This window comes from Physeter macrocephalus, chromosome 11 (assembly GCF_002837175.3).
Source record: "Physeter macrocephalus isolate SW-GA chromosome 11, ASM283717v5, whole genome shotgun sequence".
Lineage (NCBI taxonomy): Eukaryota > Metazoa > Chordata > Mammalia > Artiodactyla > Physeteridae > Physeter > Physeter macrocephalus.
In genome coordinates this window covers 142,279,329-142,301,475 of record NC_041224.1, presented here as the reverse complement: position 1 = coordinate 142,301,475, position 22,147 = coordinate 142,279,329, and the positions used below count along the sequence as shown (strand labels likewise).

At 35.9% G+C, this 22,147-nt stretch overlaps 2 protein-coding genes across 4 annotated transcripts in view; one reads left to right on the top strand and one right to left on the bottom strand.

Moving 5' to 3' along the window:
• MNAT1 (MNAT1 component of CDK activating kinase) overlaps positions 1–13,759 on the top strand; it is a 223,416-nt gene extending 209,657 nt beyond the window's left edge. Inside the window, exon 8 of one of the 3 annotated variants that reach the window (XM_055088512.1) lies at positions 13,732–13,759. In XM_055088512.1, coding sequence (XP_054944487.1) covers positions 13,732–13,744 — 13 coding nt within the window. In that variant the 3' untranslated portion in view covers positions 13,745–13,759. Of the gene's footprint in view, positions 1–6,497; positions 6,577–11,640; positions 12,089–13,731 lie in introns of those variants that run through there. The other 2 variants (XM_024133048.3, XM_055088511.1) reach the window with 2 other exon arrangements.
• Positions 13,760–13,852: 93 nt separating this feature from the next.
• Positions 13,853–22,147, bottom strand: part of TRMT5 (tRNA methyltransferase 5) — a 13,592-nt gene continuing 5,297 nt past the window's right edge. Inside the window, exons 4-5 of the mRNA XM_007108164.4 lie at positions 18,558–19,212; positions 13,853–18,184 (exon numbers count right to left, since the gene is read on the bottom strand). Of these exons, the coding sequence (XP_007108226.2) occupies positions 18,132–18,184; positions 18,558–19,212 (708 nt within the window). The 3' untranslated portion in view covers positions 13,853–18,131. The remainder of the gene's footprint in view (positions 18,185–18,557; positions 19,213–22,147) is intronic.

The window sequence follows — 22,147 nt, the reverse complement described above, 5'->3', positions numbered from 1 at the left end:
ACAAATGTTATTTTTCAGAGGTCTAAAGGTAACATCTTTCTTCCTTTTGAACAAAACAAAGGCTTTAGAATGTTTTCACCTTAGACTTCCCCTTCTTTTGATACCATTTTGTGGTGGTGGTGGTAGTGTTTTTGGCTCATCTTTGCTCCTTGTATCCTGTTCTTCCCATTGGGATTTAATTTCCACCTTGCTGCAGTATCTCCTTTAGTGCTTCTTTCACATTTTCCATCTTTTTAAGCCCTGCTAAATTCTTTGTGTTTTCCACACGTGTCTTCCAATTTACTCATTTTCTCGCTGTCTGTGGATAATCAACTGCTTAACCTGTGCATTGATGTTTTTGTTCCAAATATTGCTGTTGGATTTTTTTTTAAAGAAGATGTCTGTTTTTTTTTGTATTTTTCTTGCCTTATGGCATCTATTTCTTTCTTCATCTCTTTTGACATGAAATATACTTCTTTTAATGTTTCTTTCAGATTCTCCTATCTGAGTGTTAGTCCTGCCATTGGTTGTTTGTGTCTTCTGACTCGTTTTATAAGTGAAGTTCATTTCTTCTTCTTGTTCTTTTTTTTTTTAAACTATGAACCCTTTTTAGTGGGAGTTGCTTTCCCATGAGCCTTGGATTGTGAAGACATGCTGATGTAGAGATTCATGTTTGCTTCTGCCAAGGTCCTATTGGCTTCACTGAATCTGGAACAATTGCTATTCTTAATTTCCTGGGGCGGGGAGTAGGCTTGGGTATTATGATTTCTTATGTTTTCTTTTCTACCAATGCCGCTAGACTTTCTTGTGACTGTCCCAGGCTAGTGAACAAAATTTTCCTACAAGTTGTTTTACAAATGAGATGGACAGCATTTTGTAGCTCCAGGTTATATGCAGGGAGCCAAGCCTAGTTCCAGCTTCCTACCTCTGACAGGGCTGCAGCCTGTCTTCTGTCCCTATATGGGTGTCGAATCACTGGTACCCATCACTTCCCTGAACTTCGGCCTCCGCTCATGCTCTGACTTTGCGTTCGTCTATAATTTCTGGCACTTGAGAGTTTTCTTGCTTTTAAACTTAGTTATTTATTTTATTTTATTTTATTGTTATAGTATATATAACATTTCTGTGTTGCATAGGGAAGCTTCTCATGTTTCTGTTCAGAATTTAGTGGTTGACATTTGAACCATGGCTTTGGAAGACAGGCAATGATGAGGTCATTCCAAGATAATGAAACAGCCTAAACAAAGGTATGGAGTGAGTAGTGATGAGGCTTTCATAGGGAATAACTGAAAACCTCATGGCTGACTCTGACTTAAGTTCAGGGTATGTGGAGATGATTAATGGGAAATGTGTTTGGAAAGGTAGGTTGGAATCAAGTGCAGTAGTCCTTGAATGGTAGGCTAAGGAATTTTGACTTCATTCTACACACAGCAGGGAGCCTATGAACGTCTGTTTGTGTGAGAGTGCTGCAGAACTTTGCCCTAGGAAGAGTAATTTGGTAACCATGAATAGGTTGGAATGGAGAGACCATACTGGAAATAGGGAGCTCAGTTAAGAGACTATTAGCAGTAGTCCAGAAAGAGGTAATAAGGAGCTGAAATAAGGTAATAATATTGGCAATGAAGATGATGTGAGAGGTAAATAGATGTTTGTAGAGAGATACTGTGATGTAGATCTCTCATTGGTATGCAGGGGAAAGAGGATTCCAAAATGACCTTAAGAGTACATTGAAACTATTAAGAGAAATAAGAGACACAGAGGGGTAGGTTTGTAAAGGAAGATGAGTTCAGTTATGAAAATATTAAATTTATAGTGCAAGTGAGACAGTCAAGTGCAAAGGGCCACCCAAACAGAAAGAAGGGCAAAAGGGCAAAAGATAGCATTATAGGGTTTAGTAGAACAGAGGTAGTGAATGAAGGTGGTGGTGAACGAATCCATTTCAGAGATGGAGTCAAGAATTGGAGAAGAGGAAGTAAGACGAAAAGAAAACTAGTAAATTAGGAAGCAGGTGGAAGAAGAGAAATTTGGGGAATCATGTGTCAAAGCAGTTAGGAGTATGGTCCAAATTATAGGCATTTTTATGGAAGCCATAGGCTAAGAGCATTTCACAGCTGGAGGCTGTCTCCCGATGTAGAGAGAGTGGAAGATGTTGAGGAGGACAAGGACAGAGAAAGGGTCAGTTCATAGGAGTGGGAGTTAAAACACAGGATATGAAGAATAAGAGGAAGAAAAGGTAGTGAGAGTGGAAATAATGTAGCAATTTAACTTTTGAAATAAAATATTCTAGGGTGTGCATAGGATTTATGAAGTATAGATCTGCACATATATGTTTGTGAATATATAAATGTATTATATATGTTGTATATGTATGTATGTAAATTTTTCCTACTTTTAGGTATTGGCGTCCTTGGGTTACTCTGTTACCCTGTGATAAAAGATTAACAAGCAGTACTCTAATTTGTCTAATTTAAAAAAAACAAAAACGAAACCTTCACTCGGATCTTCATAAATTGGGCTATAATGAAAGGGGGAAGAGAGAGGGCAACATTATTGTTGGAATAGATGTGGGAGTAGATGAAGGTCACAGAGTTGGAAAGGAGAAGTACATATTAATTAGTAAAAGGCAAAGGACTTTGGAAATTTGGGCTATGAAAAGCCTATTCCTTATGAAAGCATACTTTGTATTAATAGTGTCAAAGAGAATATGTACAGGGAGATCACCTTGGTGCTTTGTGACCACCTAGAGGGGTGGGATAGGGAGGGTGGGAAGGAGACACAAGAGGGAGGAGATATGGGGATATATGTATATGTATACCTGATTCACTTTGTTTTAAAGCAGAAACTAACACACCATTGTAAAGCAATTATACTCTGATAAAGATGTTTAAAAAAGAGAGAGAACATGTAGTTTGGACAGGGACACTATACTTTATCAAATGTCTCTTCTGTGCCATATGCTTTACTTGTATATTTTTAAATTTAATCTTCTAAAAAATAGTATGAGGTATTATTATCTCCCTTTTACAGAAAAAAAAAAAGCTGAAGTTTGAAAAATAAAAGAACTTTCTAAATCATAATGTTAGTAATTGTCCAAGGAGGGATTCAAACCCAGATGTATCTGTTTCTAAAATCTTTGTCCTTTCTACTAAACCATTATGTCTTTATATATTTATGTGGTACAGGGACAAAGGGGGGAAATGGTACAGGGGAGAAGACTGGGGTGATGTATATTTAATTTAGAGTCTGTAGTCATTAGGAGACCATGCCAAGAGGGAGAGTTTTCCTTCTTCAACCTTAGCAGGGTGCTTACCCAACTACCATTGGATGGGGAGAGGAATTGAATTTGGTTTCTCCATCTAGGCTCTTAGCCTTAATACTAGCCCCAGAGAGCTCAGTATGTTTCATGCTAATAAAGAAATAGAAATTTGCAGCATTATCGTAGGAAGAAATTCCAGTTTATCAGGGCTTTGGCTGAGGCTTCATTGACCACTTAACTGATTTCATCCATCACTTTGTTTTTGCTGCTTTAGTAGATCAGCTTTTTAACCACTGATCAGTACTTAGGCCTGCTGTTTAGATGTGTACTCTTCAAAGGGTTCTTTGCTGATAAATCTGATTTTACTAACTTTTCTCATCTTAAATTAGTTATTGACTTTGCATGGAAACCAGGAGGGAGTCTACTAAAACAGTAGAAAGAACAATATGAATGTAACATGTTTTAGTATTAAATATACTTTAAGATGAATTATTATAATTAACATGAATTATTACAAATGGAATCAAAGTAGCTATAAGTAGTAATATTTGGTGAAATCAAGGTCAACTAGGAATGGTTCAGTGTTTCCATGCAGATTGTTGACTGGATTAATGGCAGCTGTGGTTGTGACTATATTTTGTGCACTACTCTTTTTTTAATGAAATATTTCATACATAGAAAATATATAATATATATACTTTATAAAGAGTAATAATAAAACAGTTGCTAAATTGTTTCCATTCTCATTGCTTCTCCCTCCTCTACTCCTTCAAGTCCTGTATTTTTAATTCTACTTATTAACTTATGAGATGGAGCATAACCAATGCTGTTGAAACTACCTGTGTGCATTTCTCTTACCCCTACTGTGGTTCCACCTAACATCAGAGATTCACTAACCCTGAATATGGTGATTACCATTTCCTTGCTTCTCTTTACAGTTTGATCGTATATATATATATATATATACACACACACATATATATACATATATATGTATATATATATATATACACATATATATGTGTATATATATATATTCTGTATTTAGTTTTACGTGTTTAGAACTTTATATAAATGGACCATGCTCTGCATATTTTCCTGTAACTTGTTTGTAGTTTTTGTTTTCTCAGCATTGTTTGTGAGATTCCCCAGTGTTGATACATGCATGCATGTAGCTGTAGCTCCTTTGTTTTTACTGCTGTATAATTTTCTACTGTATAAGTAATAATAATTTGTCCATTCTCCTGTCAATGGACACTTGGGTTGTTTCTTTTGTTCTTTTGCTGTAAGAAACACTACTGCTATAAGTATTGGGTTGGCCAAAAAATTCGTTCAGGTTTTTCCATAACATGTTATGGAAAACCCAAACAAACTTTTTGGCCCACCCAATACTAGGACTAGGCCCCTTGGAGCCCCTCGATGGAGAAATCTAATAGGTTTTCTGTCCCTGTCTGCTATTATTACCTCCCTAAAATTACAAGAAGGGGCGAGGCACAAGTAGCAGGTTCTAACTCTTTTCCAAGTGGCTTATACCTCCCTTGCATCTACCTCCTGTGCAAGTCTAGGGGAAGAGAGTGTATGAGATATTGGCAGGGGATGGCAGCATTTACCATACCTGAATACACCCTTCACTTTAAAATATCTTAACTTCTGTGTTAGGATTGTCCCGAGAAACAGAACTATTAGGAGAAATAGAGGAAGGGAGGGAAGGAAGGAGAGGGAGGGAGGGAGGAAGGCAAGAAAGGAAGGGAGGGGAGGAAGGAAGGGAAGGGGGAGGGAGGGGGGAGGGAGGGAGAAAGGGAAGGGGGAGGAAGGAAGGAAGGAAGGAAATTATAAGGTATTGGCTCACGCAGTTATGGAGGCTGAAAAGTCCCATGATCTGCTATCTACAAGCTGGAGAGCTGGGAAAACCGGTGGTGCATTTCAAAGGCCTGAGACAGAACCAATGGTGTAGATGTTAGTCCAAGTCTAGATGCCAGTCTGGAGCACCAAGGACAAGAGAAGATCAGTGTTCCAGTTTAAAGAGTCAGGCAGAGTGAATCAAACTTTCCTCCACCTTTTTGTTAATCTCAGGTTCTCAACAGATTAGATAATACCCACCCACACTGGGGAAGGCCATCTGCTTTACTTAGTTCATCAATTCAAATGCTAATCTCTTTCAGAAACACCCTCACAGACACTCAGACACACACAGAGTAATGATAAACCAGGTACCTGGGTGTCCTGTGGCTTATTCAACATAATTTTATGTTGATGCATAAAACTAACCACCACAACTTCTTTTGTCATATGATTATACATTGTAGTTCTCTAGGTCTCTGCCTTAGTCCTTTCTCTCTTCTCATTCTGTCTCCTCTCCCTAAATATTAAGCATCTACTCTTATGGTTTCAAATACCATCTAAATACTGATAACTCCCAAATTATGTTCATTCCATAATTTTATTCTTAGCACTTGGTGCATATATCCAGCTACCATTCTGCATCTCAACTCATGTATTTCTTATATAAGCACTTCAGACTCAAGTCCAAAATTAAACTCATGATCTTTCCCTTTTCTCCTGTCCCACCCCAATTTGCTTTTCCTCCTCCAGTTTTCCGTTATCTCTGTGAGGGCATCTTTTCTGTTATACCTGACTAGGTAGCTGGAAGTTGAGCTTGCCAGTACTTCCTCCTTCCCTTCCCCTTCCCCCATGTTCAGTTGGTCCTTAAATATCTCTTGAACTAGTACTTTATTTCCTCTGCCACCACCCTAATCCAGAAACCATTGTCTCAAGCCTGGAATACAGAAACATTCTCATACGGAGTGTCTCTATAATCAACTTCTGCTTCTCTAATCTACTGTGCAGCCAAACTAGCCTATTTAAATTACCAGGTTCCGGACAAATTTTTAGTGGCTTCCCATTGCCCTTTGAATAAAATTTGCAATTCTTAACATTCCTATAAGGCCTTCTTTTGGATACTTTCTGCCTGTATCACTGGCCTCATCCTGAGCTGGAGTGACCTTTTAGGGAAAAGTATGCGCTGTGGCTTCTTACTGCTTTACCTAAGTTCTTCCCTTTGCTAGACCATTGCTCTACTCCTCTTGCCTTGCTAACTCTTCCTCATCCTTTGGATCTAAGCTTAACTGTCATTCCTTAGGAAGGCCTTTTCTAAACTTGTTCATGTTGGTTTCCCTTTTTATCCACACCCATAGAGCCCTGACTTTCTCTTTCATGATATTTATTAACATCTTTTTTTTTTTTCCCCCTACTGAATTACAAGTTCCATGAGAGCATGGAGTCTTTGCTGTCTTATTCTGAGAGTTGCTTCAATACCTGGCAAATAGTAGGTACTGAGTATTTTTTTTTTATTTTTTGAAAAATGAATGAGCTGCATACATATGAATTTTTGCATTTTACCTGTCCCACACTTGGGGAAAAATTACTCATTCTTCCTTTATAAAGATGTGATGAAACTTCCGGCATACATCTGCTACTAGCATGGAATTCATAGTAAAACATTACATTAGACAAACCAGAATGGGCTATGTCATCTGTGTGTTCAGTAATTCACACTCAAATCAAGAAAGTATTCCTTTCACTATGTAGTTACATTAACTTTCAGTAATAGCTATCTTGACCTAAAATTCCTGGTGTGTTCTTTGATAGTAATAAATTGTACAGTTTGCTTCAGTTATAATTCAGAAAGACTTATCTGAGCAATCTGTAATTATCTCTTACTTTGGCACAATGTGGCTTTTAATTTCCAAATCTGAGCTTTGTTGTTCAGATGGTCTAAATGTCTGGAATAATTGGTCACTTGATTCCCAATTATGTTAGTGTAAATCTGAAATCAGCTTTAATAAGTAGTTTATTCAAGTTGCTGGCTAGATAATAAAGTGAAGAGTAGCATTATGACTGTGGAATTTTTATATTTTTGGTTGGAGTTCATGAAGCCATGTATTTTTATGACCAAACTGCCCTCAGAATATGGACAGTAATTCTGACTTGTAGCGCTTTCCTCATTTATGTTAGAATATATGGTTATCAATTTCTCTATGTAGACAGTTTATCTGTTATTCTGACATTGTGATTGGATTAGGACACCTGAGCACTAACCTCAGTTTTTAGAATGTTTCTGCATTTTAGTGATAATTGTCTGAGCACATCATTGTTCTGATTGTTTTTAAATCTTGAGATAGACTTCAGGTTGTTAAGGTAAATCTTTTATAGCTTTGGCTGAATTTCTTATAAGAGCTCTTGGTCTTGACAGCTGAGATGTGTTAGCTGATCTCTCTTAATGGTACTGAGATTTGAATTTTGCAGGCTGGGAGACAGAACTACTTGGAACTGGTCTTTTCAACGCATGATGGCTTTAAATGCAGACTTTAAAAAATGGGCCACCTTGTAAAAAGAAAGTCTTAGTCTCTAGAGTTCATTCCCTTTCTTAGTTTGAACCAGTCCAAGTTTATAACTCAATGGAGTTAAAAAGTTGGACTTTTAAAAATTTTTTAACTCTCCATAGGGCCTGGTAATTTGAGGTGGAGGAAACTAATATGAACTTCACATTTTCATTTCAGTTTAAATTCTGAGATTCTTTGATTCTCTGGAGCCAAAAGCATTTCAGGGGTTTTCATGAGGAGGTTATGACTGGAGGGGAAGAGTGCTGCCTCTTGGTTCTGAGTGACAGCCCCTGCCCTCTGCCCCTAGCTGAGAACTCAAAGAATTGTTACATAGCACTAAAATGAGCTGAGTCCAAAACTTCAGCCATATGGTCAATATAGGGCTTTTAAAGGAAGGGAAATAGTAAAAGAGTAATTTCAGAGGAACTCTCTTATGTTAAAGAACTGAGAAAATGAAGTCTTTCTGAAGCTAAGTGTAAATTATACCACCTTCTTTGGGAGCAAAAGCTGCTAAATGTAACAGAAGAAAATGACAGTGTAGGAAATCAAAGTTCAGGAACAGGCTTTCAAGTGTGGTTTTCTTATGCTTAATCCTTTACTCCCCTCTCAGGATCCATTCCCTCCTTTTTTCCTCCTCCTTCTCCAAAGTCTGCTTGAAAGAGATTTTGATGGGTAATGGCAAAGGAAGGCACCTTTAGATGTAGTATAAATTAGGGCATAAGATGCCCTTTGTACAGGAATTATCTTAGACATGCTTTTGAAAACATACTTTTTTTTTTTTAGCCTTATTTAAGAAAATAATCAAAGGTATGATTTTTAAATCTTTGAGTTTAGTCTGCTTTCAGTAAAAATAAGGTATAGGTACCAAAATAAGCAAACCTCTTTTTTTTCTTTCCTGGTTTCTGCTTGTAAGATTTACAGGTATTTAAAATAAACCCATGAAAAACAGAAATACTGTCCTGGGATTGGCTAAATAGTCAGAGCAATTACCTCCAGGCTCCAAAATCCAACTGAGCTTGACTTTGGGAAATAAATTTGGCTAAGACTTCTTCCTTATTCTGTTGTATAAAGGTGTACATGAAATGATACTGACCTCTGCCAGAAACCCCAGGAATCCTATTCAGTGATGTACTTGTAATGGTCATGAAAGAATTAAATCAACACAGATGTGGATTAATGTGAAAAAGTAGGCAAAACACTAAATTCTCATTGTGTGGTTTCAGTGTTGCAGATCCTTCAAAATACTTTGGTATACCACAATAATTAAAGGGTTTAAGAACGTTAAGATACTTAGAAAATAAAAGCCCATAGTTGAATAACAAGAATGACCTGTTTTATTTTTTAAAATTGAAATTAATGTAGATTGCCATGGTGAAAATAGGTTGAAATATTTAATAATAACTGTTTTGTGCAGCCCTAGATATCAAAAACAGTAATGTAAATAAGCAGGTCTTTAAAGAATCATACTTACAAATATGTTTAATGTGATTGCTAGAAGGGAAATGCATTTTTTTCAATGCTATGCAAAGAAATTTTAGTAGACTTGATGTTGGCAGTGAGAATCTACAAATTAGCATTAATAACTCAAATTTTAAAATATTTGCTCATTGCTCTAGGTTATGGACTGTATTCAAGAAATACTGTTTTCAAACACTAATTAATCATTTTAAATAAACTTTTAAAAACACATTTATGACATCAATAAGTATGACCGTTTATTACATTTTACCTATAAAAAGTTGAACTGTTTTATATACTCTTTATGGAAACAGTGCACAGTCATAAATTAAAAGATGCAACTGTTTTGGATATTTTACTGGTGGTCCTGTGTTTTCCTGCCAGCAGTGCAGCTGTTTCAGGTTTCTCAGGATAACATATAAAAAGCTGTATGTACACTGCACGTTTATGCTTGAATTGCCAAGCCAGAGATGGTATGACTCAACTTTCCCAGAAGCAAGTTATACCAAAATGTGATGAATTAAAACAGCTAGTTGCACAGTGGTTTGTATTCAGTTATGAAAACCACTTCTCATTTATGATAGTTGGCTTTGTAAGGTTGACACATTCTACTGTGGTACTTGAATTTTGCCATGAGTAAAGAGCCATTGGAGCTAAGACTGTGCTTTTGAGGGTCTGAGGAAAGAGAAAAGGGTGATAACAACACTATCTGGGGTGTGGATAAAACTTAGCTGGAAACTTGTGTCAGGAATGGAACATTTTCATTTTCACGATACCTGTAAAAATATTACTTATTTCTGTGATAGTTACTGAATTCTCAATGAAGAGAAATTGATTTTATGCTGTTCCAGGTTAATTTTTAGACTTTCTGAGGTGATTTAACACTTACCTCATTTCTCATGCATCATAGTCTTAACAGTGGACATTTTATTTTATCCTGGGAGGTAATAAGCAGATACCTTTGTGGCCATGTATTAGGTTTGGTGAATCCCTATTTAAATCCTGTGACACCCAAGGTTTTATTAAGAGTTTGACAACAACTGTTTAATAATAGTAGTCTCCAAAGTGAGATGCATCCCACCAGGATATGTAAGATGGGATGTAGGGAGAAAATATTAGAACTTTTATTTAAACATTTTAGTTTCATCCTTTAAATGTTTCAAATTATATATTATATATATTTTATAATATACTTACTATATTAATATATTATGTGTATATACTATATAATAGTACATAATATATAAATACTTTATGTAATTTATGAACAAGTATACAAGTTTTGGAGTTGCATGCTCAAATATTTTTACTGCTATAAATATACTATCAAAAAAGTTTGGAGATTGTTGCTCAATAAATATTCATTTCCTTTCTCCTTTCACTTTCCCCTTTCACCCTTGGCAGAGAAGCAAAGAATTAACACCTTGATTTGTGGCAGTGTGAATAAATTATAGGCAATTGCAGGAGCTTATGCTGTGTCTTACTTTGACCACTTTTTCTATTTGGCCTCTTGTATTGCCATATATTTTTTAATCACACAAGCTTATTAAACATGGATACAAATGAAAAACAGACTTGTTATTATGTTAGAAATAATAAGTTGCTCATGCATCAAGACTTTGACACACAGGAAGTCTGAATGAATGACTAGAAAAGTTTCCAAGTTATTAAAATGTTCTGGTACCTGATTTATTCATTTGCTATACCTGTAATTCTTAGGTGGATGAAGCTCCTTTACTTCCTGAGGCCTGAAGAAACAATGTGGTTTCTTAAACGAGGCATTAAAGCAAAGCTGGAAATACTTGTTTTCTGATAGTGCTGGTAGTCATGCTAAGAAGTTGTCCCTCTTTGGCTAGGATTATCCCATTTTTTAGGGCTGTTTGTGTACCTTTATCAAGGTAGAAAGTTTTAATTGCTAAGTAACATGTGTGTAATTGAAGAATAATAGTGTCTGTTACAGTCTTTTGAGACTGACTCAAAAGACTCTTCTGTATTTACTAATTGGGACATTCTTTTGAACCCAGGCTCAGTTTTAGATATTGCTTGGATATAATTTTCTAAGGTTTCCTTTCCTGTAAGGAGGGAGAAAATATATTTTTGTAATATTGAAGTAATTTTGAAGCAACTAGTACGTTCTCTCCTCTTTATCACTTGTTTTCGTATTTTCTTCAGAACATATTTATGTAAAATTTTAGTAACACAATAGTATTATGATGTGCATTTATTTATTAAGAGTATGCCAGGAAGGAGAGCGGCACTTAGGTACCTGAACAAGAGCCAGCAAAATAAATTAGTTCTGAAAATTGGGAATAGGGAACATTTTAAAAACAAGTCTTATTTTTGAAACCTCCTTCAGAGCTGCTTTTTAGATCTTAATGTAATTTGCTTTATAATTTAGAGTTGGTATGTTTCCTTTTAAAAGGAAATAATGCATTTATAAAGTCTGAACATTTCAGCCTTAGAATTCTTCTTTAACATTTGAATCAGTTTTACTATTGCTTTTTAAAGTGTTACCAATTTATATTTGCTTTCTATATCAATGGTACACTTTTTGTTTTGTTTTAGGTATTTAAACCATGTCAGAGCTGCCTCTCCACAGGACCTTGCTGGAGGCTATACTTCTTCTCTGGCGTGTCACAGAGCACTACAGGATGCATTCAGTGGGCTTTTCTGGCAGTCCAGTTAACCTTTATTTCTCCTGTATAAGATTTGGACCCTGGAGCTGAACCAGGGAGCTAGCAAAAGTAAAGCAGACTTGTAAAATTATAGCCATGTGCAGCTGTACAGCAACAGTATTACCACTAGCAGCTGTGTTAAAGTATTTATAGAGAGCAAATTTCAGAACTAAGCTGAGTAATATAGTGGATAAATATTTGTGAAAAAGATTTATTTTTTACTTATATTTTTCTGAGAGGGATTGAAGCTGTAAGCCTCATCTAATGGAAGCTATGAATAATTCACCTGTGTATGTTTCAGGTTGACAGACTTGTAAAATCTTTTAAAAAATAAAGCTTTGTGGTTTTTCTCTTATTAGTGTTTTACTTGAACACACATTAAAAATGCCATTTTGAATACGACATTTAATGTTAATATCCAAGTCTGTTATTTCTTCTCATAAAATGTTCCATTTTTTCCCCAATGTCTTCTTAATACTAGTCCAGACAAGTGGATATATTTCCTTCTACCAACAGGTTGTGGCAAGTAAAACTTGACCTGTGATAATGTCACTCTCTCAACATTAAGGACTCAGTGCCTGTTTTGAGCAGTGGAAATTGAGACGAACCTTGATCAATGTGTTATAGGTCCCAGCTGTGAGCCTTGCTTAGGCTAAACCAGAGCAGAGTACTAACCTGCTTTAATGACAAATTCAAAGAAGTAAGTTAATAAAATTTAATACTTAAAAGGCACCTTTCACCTCAGTGTGAGCTCATTTTATGATAAACCTTGGAGACTGGAATGAATATATTTTAAATGAAATTTCCCTATGAGTAAATTGAACACTCGGGTACAATTTCTGTTGAAACTTCAGAGGCTTTTAGTATACCCAGAATGTTGCTTAAAGAGTTTGGATGTGGATAGGATATATATTTGTAGCATCTCAACCTTGTATGAGTCTGTTACCTAGACAACTGGGTATGGGACATTGTTTCTCAAGGAAATTAAATGATTTTCTATTAAATCTCCATTACAGCAGTTGTTAGAGTGGAACGTTATGTGAAACAAGATTTGTGGGTTATGTTAGGGTGGAATATCCATATATAACAGCTCCATCTTATTTGACTAAGTAGGTATTAATTTCAGGAGTACATCTTCATCTTTATAACAGTTCTAACTATCTTTGATAATTGAGAAAACCAAGGCATTGAATAATTGAGTAGGCCAAGATCATATACACAAGTTAGTAAAAAGCCAAAATTAGAACACAAGTTTTTTATCCAAGTCTAATTCTATCTATAACTCTACTAGGCTGCATCCTATTTCTCATATCTATTAGTTTTCCCCAATAGAGGACTAGCATTTTAAGTACAATACATAAATCTGTTCAAAGAATAGTGAGAACGTTGGACTTGTGGTTAGGGATTTTCTGTACTCAGCTGCCAAAGTAAGGTATCCAGTCTTTAAAAAAGAAACACTATTATTTATTCTCAGTACCTTGTATGATGTATTTAAATGGAAGGAACTAATTATTAACAAAACATTTCAAAGGCTTTTAAAACTTTTTTTTGAGCCTACCTCATTATTGTGGAAATTGCCTGCACCTGATTTGGCAAATCAGTTAAATTCCACCACCTAGATATGTTTGTAATTATTTTGCCCTTACTATGGCCATACTTTGTTCAATAGGCTGGATTTAGAAGTTAACTGACCCTATTAGATCAAAGGGAATGGTGAAAGATAACCTAATGGCAACAATTCACTAAATAACAAATATTCTACATTGATGAAATTATCCCCAATCCTCCCAGTGATTTCCTCTCTCAGAGACAAAAGGCTGTACAAGTCTTTTCATCTACATGAATTTAATAAGTCTTTTAATATAACACTAGCACAGAAACAACTACTGAGCATTAACCTATATGCCAAGCACTGTGCTTCATGCTTTATGAATTGTCTAATCCTTGTAACAGTGCTAATATTATTTCCCCATTTTAACAGGTGGAGATGCTAAGGCCTGGAGAGGTTCAGCAACCTACCGAAGGTCAATACGTATTTTTTTTTTTTGCGATACGCGGGCCTCTCACTGTTGTGGCCTCTCCCGTTGCGGAGCACAGGCTCCGGACGCGCAGGCTCAGCGGCCACCGCTCACGGGCCTAGCCGCTCCGCGGCATGTGGAGTCTTCCCGGACCGGGGCACGAACTCGCGTCCCCTGCATCGGCAGGCGGACTCTCAACCACTGCGCCACCAGGGAAGCCCCAGGTCAATACATCTTAAAAGGAGAAGAGTTTGGATTTGAACCCAAGTGGTTAAACTGCAGAGTCTATGTTCTAGAGATAACTGTCAAACTTATAAACAACAGCTGTGTAAAACCAAATCTTAGTCAAACTTCTTAAGACTTCCAGGAAATTTTACAGATCAAGTATCTAGTTCTTATATGGGATATAAATGACATCAACTAAATAACGGTGTTGATATCCTTGAGAGAAGTCCTGAGGAATTCATTATGTAGAACATGATTTGACTACTAACTGCACTCCCTTTTAAGCAGATATTAATGGATTGAATACATTTACATGGTAATTAGGATGCATTATTATTTAGTATTACTTAATTTCTTTCAATAAATATTTGATTTAAGCTTCTCTTAGAAGTTTCCTTTAGGCTGTCAGCAGGTGGTTTGGATAATCATTTCAAAATCTAATTAAGGTGGCAGAAAACGTGTCAAAAAGTTAACAAAATTAAAAAATTGTATCTCATGAGTGTTCTAGCTGTCACTTTCTAGTGGATTAACCAAGAGTTCAGTTACTAGGTATCACATCAAAAAGTTTAGGGTGAGCCAAATTTAAATAATGAAATAATCACATGTTCATTTATCCACTCTGAGGGAAAAAGGAGGAGACAAAGTGTGTTAATAGAAGCATTTAAGGAATTCTGTTTTCTTTACAATTATATACTGCTCTTTTTTCTAATTAAGGGGTGACTAAATGGATCTTACCACTTTACATATGAATAAGAACATCATTTGCACCCACACTTAATATTTATCGCCTAGCACATGGAGGTATCAATACAGTACTAGGAAAAAAGTTCTTATGCCTACTTGCAAATTAATTATCTTCACCTAGATCGGGAGAAGGCAAACTGTAGACCCCTGGCCAAATCCAGGGGCTTCCTTTTTTTGTATGCTCCATGAGTTAAGGTTGGTGTCTGTATATTTTTAAGGTTGGAAAAAGCCAAAGGAATAATATACTTTTTAACATGTGAAAAGCATATGAAATTAAAATTTCAGTGTATATAAATTTTTTTTTTTGGAATATGTATGTGTTTATGTATTGTCTATGGCTGCTTTTGGACTACTATGGCAGAGTTGAGAGGCAGCAGAGACCTTATAGCTTAGAAAGCCTAAAATATTAAATGGCCCTTTACAGAAAGTTTGCTGACCCTTGACCTACATACACTTGGAGGGGAGGGAGAGGAAGAAAATTAGAAGTCCCAAACTAGCAATCCCTGGCTGAATTAGCCCTCAAGGTTTTGCATAGGATAGGTTGGGTTGAACTCCAAAACCATTTTAAGTGTCTTTCGATAAGGAATAAAGGCTCCTATTCATTACTTCCCTATACTTCTTACCGTTTATTGCCATCATCTATTTATATTACCTAGCTTCTGAAGGCATTTAAGTTTGTAATTAATGACTTAGATTAGGGGTCCTCAAACTTTTTCGGTAGGACCAGAGAGTAAATATTTTAGGCTTTGTGGGCCAAGAGACAAAACTGTAGGCCATTATGTAGATACAAGAGATACAGTACATTGGCACCATTTTTTAAATTAACAGACTTCAAAATATAATTGAGTACATTTTTTGTAGGGCTCTTTGGGGAATTACATTTCCTTTGATTGGGGTTCTAAGTGTTCCTATCATCAAAATGAATTTTAATTGATCACATGTTGATGATTATATGTAATGAGATTTTACACATTTCATCTTTAAAAAAGTCTTTTCAGACAGATACTGCCAAATTCTAGAACATGTGATTTTAACTGAACATATACATCACTTGGAAAGCATTTGTAAAAGTATGAGATTCTTAATCCCTTGGTATTTGACTTTTAGCATGTCATTACAATAACACATTAATCACTTCCAATTGAAGATCAGATGGAAGTTCAATTGTAGTTAAATGGATTTTGAAATATGGAAATTTCCTTTGCATTTGCACCAAGGTTCCAAGAATGCTGAACTCAGAAAATATATCCACTGCTAATTTATGAGAGAATGAAAATCTTGTTTCTTGTGTTAATTTTTGATAGCATGAGAAATGTACAGTTGTAGTCATTTCAGACTACTGCAGTATGTTTTACATTAAAGTTATGTTTGCCTTGTAATTGTAGGTTGATATCTTTGAGAAATATTATCAAGTCTTTAGCAAAAACTAATTTCCAAAGACACTCAGTATTTTAGAAGTGTTTAAGGTTGGTCCAAAGACACTCAGTATTTTAGAAGTGTTTAAGGTTGGTTCTTCTTAAGAAAAATTTCAGTCTTGGCCATGAACCCCCAAAATTGCAGTCATACCTTACAGTTGATAAGCAAATAAAACTTAGGTTAAGCTGAAGAAATTCAGCTTCAATTTCTGACAAAATTCAAGGACTTTGAAGATGGTTAAAGTCCATGAAAGCAAATGAAGTTTATCATTGACATTACTGGTTCACCAACACATGATAGATTCAAATATTTGCTGCAGTGTACTTGCTGGTGAATAATATAGTGAATAACTATAGGTTTTAAACACCGTGCATTTTCATAAGCTTTGTAAATTTTTCCAATTAGAGCTTTTTCTACCTCACACTTTTCTTTTTAACCATCATCAGTTGTAACACATCAGATTCTACTTCAGGTTTTACAGAATTAGTTTTCTCAGTTTCTTTGAAAGTATTCACCAGTAGTTGTTCCGTGCAGAGTATTCATAGAGGCTAATGCTTCAGTAACTTCAAAGTCAGAATTGACGCCTCAAATAAACAAGAACTGAGCAGTATTAGTAATGTCTATCAACTCAACAAGAGTAAAGAACTACTTGGACTCATTACCTTTTTGACTATTGATGGTGCTCCCAATGTTCTAAACTCTGAGCAACTGTCCTTGCCAAAAGGCCAACAGTCCTAGACAAGTTTGCTTTCTCCAGACACATTTCTTAGACTGCTGCTTTCAAACACGATTAACTCACAGACAGTAAATGGTTTTCCTTGCTTGGCTTAACAGAAGAGTCACTTGGAGACTTACTTTGGTTGTAGCCTCACTTTCATTTTTTATTTTGTGAAGAAATTCTGCCATGAATTTCCAGTTTAAGTATCTAATTCTTCTGACAGTTGCTTGCCTGTGAGTTGGAAATACTGTAATGAGTACTTCTTTGAGAAATGTCAAAGTATATTGTACTTTAGCTCAGGGATGGATGCTTTGTCATCTAATTCAATGTCAAAAAAATTCACACTCTACTGTGCCTTAAAAGCACAACATGAATGGCCACTTTTCTTATTTTGGAATGAGGGATACATACTGGTAATAGTAAAATAAAATGTTATAGCTTGGCAATACACATGGCACTCAAAATGTTGTTGAGTTATAACTGTGTCACTGTGATTTGTAGTGTGCTGAGCAGCAGTATGAAGTGATGAGAATCATATCCCATCTGTGTTGCAACTGCTCAACTCTGCTGTTATACCATGAGGGCAGCCATAGCCAGTATGTAAACAAATGAGTATGGTGTGTTCTAATAAAACTTTATTTATGGACACTGAAATTCAAATTTCATATAATTTTCATGTCACAAAATATTATTCTGTTTGATTCTTTTTCAACCATTTAAAAATATAAGAACCATTCTCAGGTCACTTGCCATACAACAACAGGTGGTGGACCAGATTTGGCCTGCTGGACATAGTCTGCCTATCATAGTCTGCCTATCTCTGATCTAAATAATCTCATTTGTTAGTACTTTTATAGTAATAGTGTAGGAGTACTTACATAAAACTTAGCTACACTCTTCAACTAAGGATAACTGTAAAATGATTAGTTCTTTCCTAGTTAGCACGCAATTATCCTACCTTCAAAAACTATTTTCCCAAGAGAAAGACAATATTTAAACATATTTATCTAATAAAATATTAGATATATTTGATGATCAAATTATAACAGATAAAAATGTATTTAGACTTATTTAAATTTTAATTTGATAATCCCCAATTTATAAGACAACTAGGGCAAAATATAAGGGTTCAATACTAAAGTAACTGAATGCTAAAATATTAGAAATCATACAAATGATATTTCACTACATAAAGGTCTAGTGGGGAGCTGGAGAAAATATTTCCAATTAAGTGATTGAAGCAATTTGTGTTTTTTCTTCCTAAAAGTCTTTATCTGTCCTCTGGCGTTTAATAGGTGGATCTTCATGATGGTCTGTAACAAATCCAGAAAACCTATATTAGGTAAGATACTTAACATTTGAAAATACTTTTAAAAAGCAAATAATACAGGCATTTAAAAGATTTTTAATCTAATTAACTTACACATGAAATAGTAACATTCCTCTGGGTTTATTATTTTAATGAAGTAGACTTCTACTAGACTGAATAGTACATCGTACTAAAATTTGTAAAATTGTGAGAAAGTAGTCACAATTGAATGGCAAGGGGTCTTGAACTGAAATATCTAACTAGAATTAGTTTAACCTATTTCCAAGTTTAAAAAATAATATAAAATATATATGTAGCCCCAGAAAGTTATATGAAAAGTATTACAGCTTACATTTAATTTCCCAGAAATTGCTCACCTCCATTTAGGGTCTGGTTCTTGTAAAGTATAGCAGCAGGAATCCGAAAAGTGATGCATAACATTTCCTTGTTAGGGGCCACATTTCTTACTAGGTGAACTGAACTGCATGCCTCCAAGGAGATGCCTAACACAGTTCCAGCTCGTTGCTGAACATCCTTAGCAGGATTAGCATCTTTGGAAAAGCTGTAACAGTGCACAGTGGGGAGAAGCTCACTGCCGCATGGCTGTCCATCTAAGAGTGATTTGAAAGCACTGAGGAACTCAGTAGCCTTTGCTGGCAAGTTCATGACAATGTGCACAGAGTGTTTTCTTTCTTTTGACAGTGGTCCCAGCTGCTGCATTAATTCTTCTCTGACTGGTCCTTGGAGGAAGTCTTTCCCATCCAAGTTAAAGACTTTCACCTTTTGGTCCACTTTATTTAATTTACAATTGTGTAATAACCATTTATGGGATTCAGGATTGAGATCATTAGCAAATACTGTGCAGTTTTTCTTTGCTACTGGAATGGCAAAGGGCCCAACCCCAGCAAAAACATCAAATAGGACATCCCCAGGTTTGAGAAGTTCTGTGATACGGCTGTGTTCTGTGGAGAGACGAGGATTCCAATAGACTTTTGAAAAATCAAATTCGTAAGTGTAGTTGTTTTCTCGAACCTGAAAAAGGTATTATGCTTTTGGTTAAACTGCTTAGTCTTAAGTTCTAGTCACTGATATTGGATGGATGCACTCACAGACATACACACATTTAAATTTAGTATTATTAAGAGCAAAAAAAGCAGTACATTCAAAGGCATTTTAATTAGAATTCTGGTGTTTACGCTATACTTGAGGCCACTTAATATCTTGCATTAGACGTTTTCATGAGAAAAGTTATCTCTTCAAAGCCAAATGGCTCTCCATCTCATCCGAAAGGGCTATAAAGTGGTTCTCCAATCACACTAGGAATTTTTCAGATAGGCCAATTGACTGGCTTAATTATACTCTCTCCTGTCACCTGATAGAAAAAAAACCTATACTTTGAAACAACACATTACACATATCTTCATGGTGGGTAGCTAAGTTGCAGACAGCACTTCCACACAGCAAACAAGCTTCCCTCCTTAGTTTTCAGTTTGTCAGGGGGAGTCATGATAGATGTGTCATGTGTCGTTGAATTTGGAGGTATTTTGCTATGTTTTCAGACAGTTACTTGGACTTTGCAGGTTTCATGTCTATAAACAGAGCCAGTGTATAGAACAAATTATTCCCCTATTTTCTCCTTTCCCAAATCTGAGTTTTCATGGATAAACTAAATACATACAGTGAAGCTAAGTCTTAAACAAAATTAAGACTTTGCAGCATTTCTTTGGGGACTATCATAAACATGATAGAAAATAGGACACAAAACTAAAATTACAGTTGTAGCATGTGACCTCACCCATCATTTTAAGCCCCTTATTTTAATAGATGAAGAATCAAAGGCCAGAAAGTTCCTAAGTTCTATAAATCTGATAGAGATATCTTCTGTATTCTCTCTTCATGGACCTTAATTCCAAATTTGTACATATTTTTTTCTTCCTGACCACATCAGATGCTCTGGCCATATTATTAAGGTTCCAGTGTTGGAAATGTTTCCTTAGGATTCTGCCAACTGAAAGTCTTTCTAGGTATATAACTTGGAACGCTTAAATATGTCTTGGGATGCTTTTTCCGAAATCTTCTTTCTACTCCCCTTTTAAGCTCTTTAGTATGAATCACAGTTCTAGCTTAAAAAATTAGATTCTAAGTATCCCTCTGGTTTTATCATGCTGTCTTTGATATCTTGCTCCCTTAGTTAAGCATTACTTTCCAGCAGATTCACTTTAGGAATCTTTTTACCTCACAGTATACACACATACTACCTAAATGTTGCATGAGCTCCTAAAGTTAAACTTAAATGTGATTCTGTTTGGAGCAAAGAAATTATACTGAGTTTTTACATTTATTTGACCGTGTAAGTATTAGATATAAAGCATGTCCTTAAGAACAAGCTTTAGTTGACTTAGGAAATCAATCACAAGGCATTTATAAAATTACAGAAGTTTCTCAGAACTTTTAGATGTTCTTTCTGACAAGAATGATACTATCTGTTACCCTAAGTGTCAGTACCAAGAAAAGAACATGCACAATGTTCAATCAGGGTATGCCTAAAGTTTAGTAGGTCTTCGTGTCGGCTGAGATAAGCACTGTTATTACCAAAGGATTCATATTCAAATCTTGCTTGCCGTAACAGACCTCATACATTATACACAAGTAGTAGGCAGTGGAGGTTTGGTATACAGGGAAAGACCATGCATGGACTCGAGTCAGAAGCCTTGCTCCAAACACTCTGCTCAGTCATTCCTAGTTATTTCATGTGCATAAAGAGAATATGAATAACTACAACCATTATCTTGTGGGTCTCTTAGGATTTGTTATATTTAAAGCATTTAGCTCAGGACCTAAAAGTGTGTAGTAAATGGTATTTTAATATTCTGACACTATTAAATTCTGGAGAAATATTGGCCCAGAATCTTAAAATTATTTTGCATAGGGCTTCCCTGGTGGTGCAGTGGTTGAGAGTCCGCCTGCCGATGCAGGGGACGTGGGTTCGTGCCCCAGTCCGGGAGGGAGGATCCCACATGCCGCGGAGCGGCTGGGCCCGTGAGCCGTGGCCGCTGAGCCTGCGCTCTCGGAGCCTGTGCTCCACAACGGGAGAGGCCACAACAGTGAGAGGCCCGTGTACCGAAAAAAAAAAAAAAAAAAAAAAAATATGACTAACATTTTAAGAGTGGCTTTTGTTGTTAAAATTATGGAGAGAGTTTAACCTATTTCTTAGCTTGGGTACAAAATTTCACATAATGTTAACATGTAATTATCTAAGGGGCTTAAAAAAAGTTTATTGTATCCAACACTCCAGAGGATTTTGGGGGTGGAAGATAAGAAAGTGGTTTATACCAGGAATCTGTTCCTACATATTTTAAATTATTTTTTCTTTGAAATAGATCTGTTTTGTTTTTCTTATAAAAGAAATATGTGCTCAGTAGAACAGTATAAAGATGATAACAAAGGTCACCAGTAACTATACCAAATAAAAATATGCTCACTGTTAATGTTCTGGTGTATATGCATATTTACATACTTAAAATTATCATAGTTAAAATGGAACTATGTTATATATACTGTTCTACAACTTATTTTTTGTCACTTAACGTGTCAGTGGACAATTTATTTTAAGTATGGAGCTAAATATAAATAATCTTTAATGATGGAGTATCCCATTGTATTGTTATACCAAAATGTAATCAATTATCTACTGATGACATTTAGGTTGTTTCCATTTCTTCGTTTGTTTTATTTATTATTATAAAAATGATGCAAGGGGCTTCCCTGGTGGCGCAGTAGTTGCGCGTCCGCCTGCCGATGCAGGGGAACCGGGTTCGCGCCCCGGTCTGGGAGGATCCCACATGCCGCGGAGCGGCTGGGCCCGTGAGCCATGGCCGCTGAGCCTGCGCTTCCGGAGCCTGTGCTCTGCAACGGGAGAGGCCGCAGCAGAGGGAGGCCCGCATACCACAAAAAAAAAAAAAAAAAA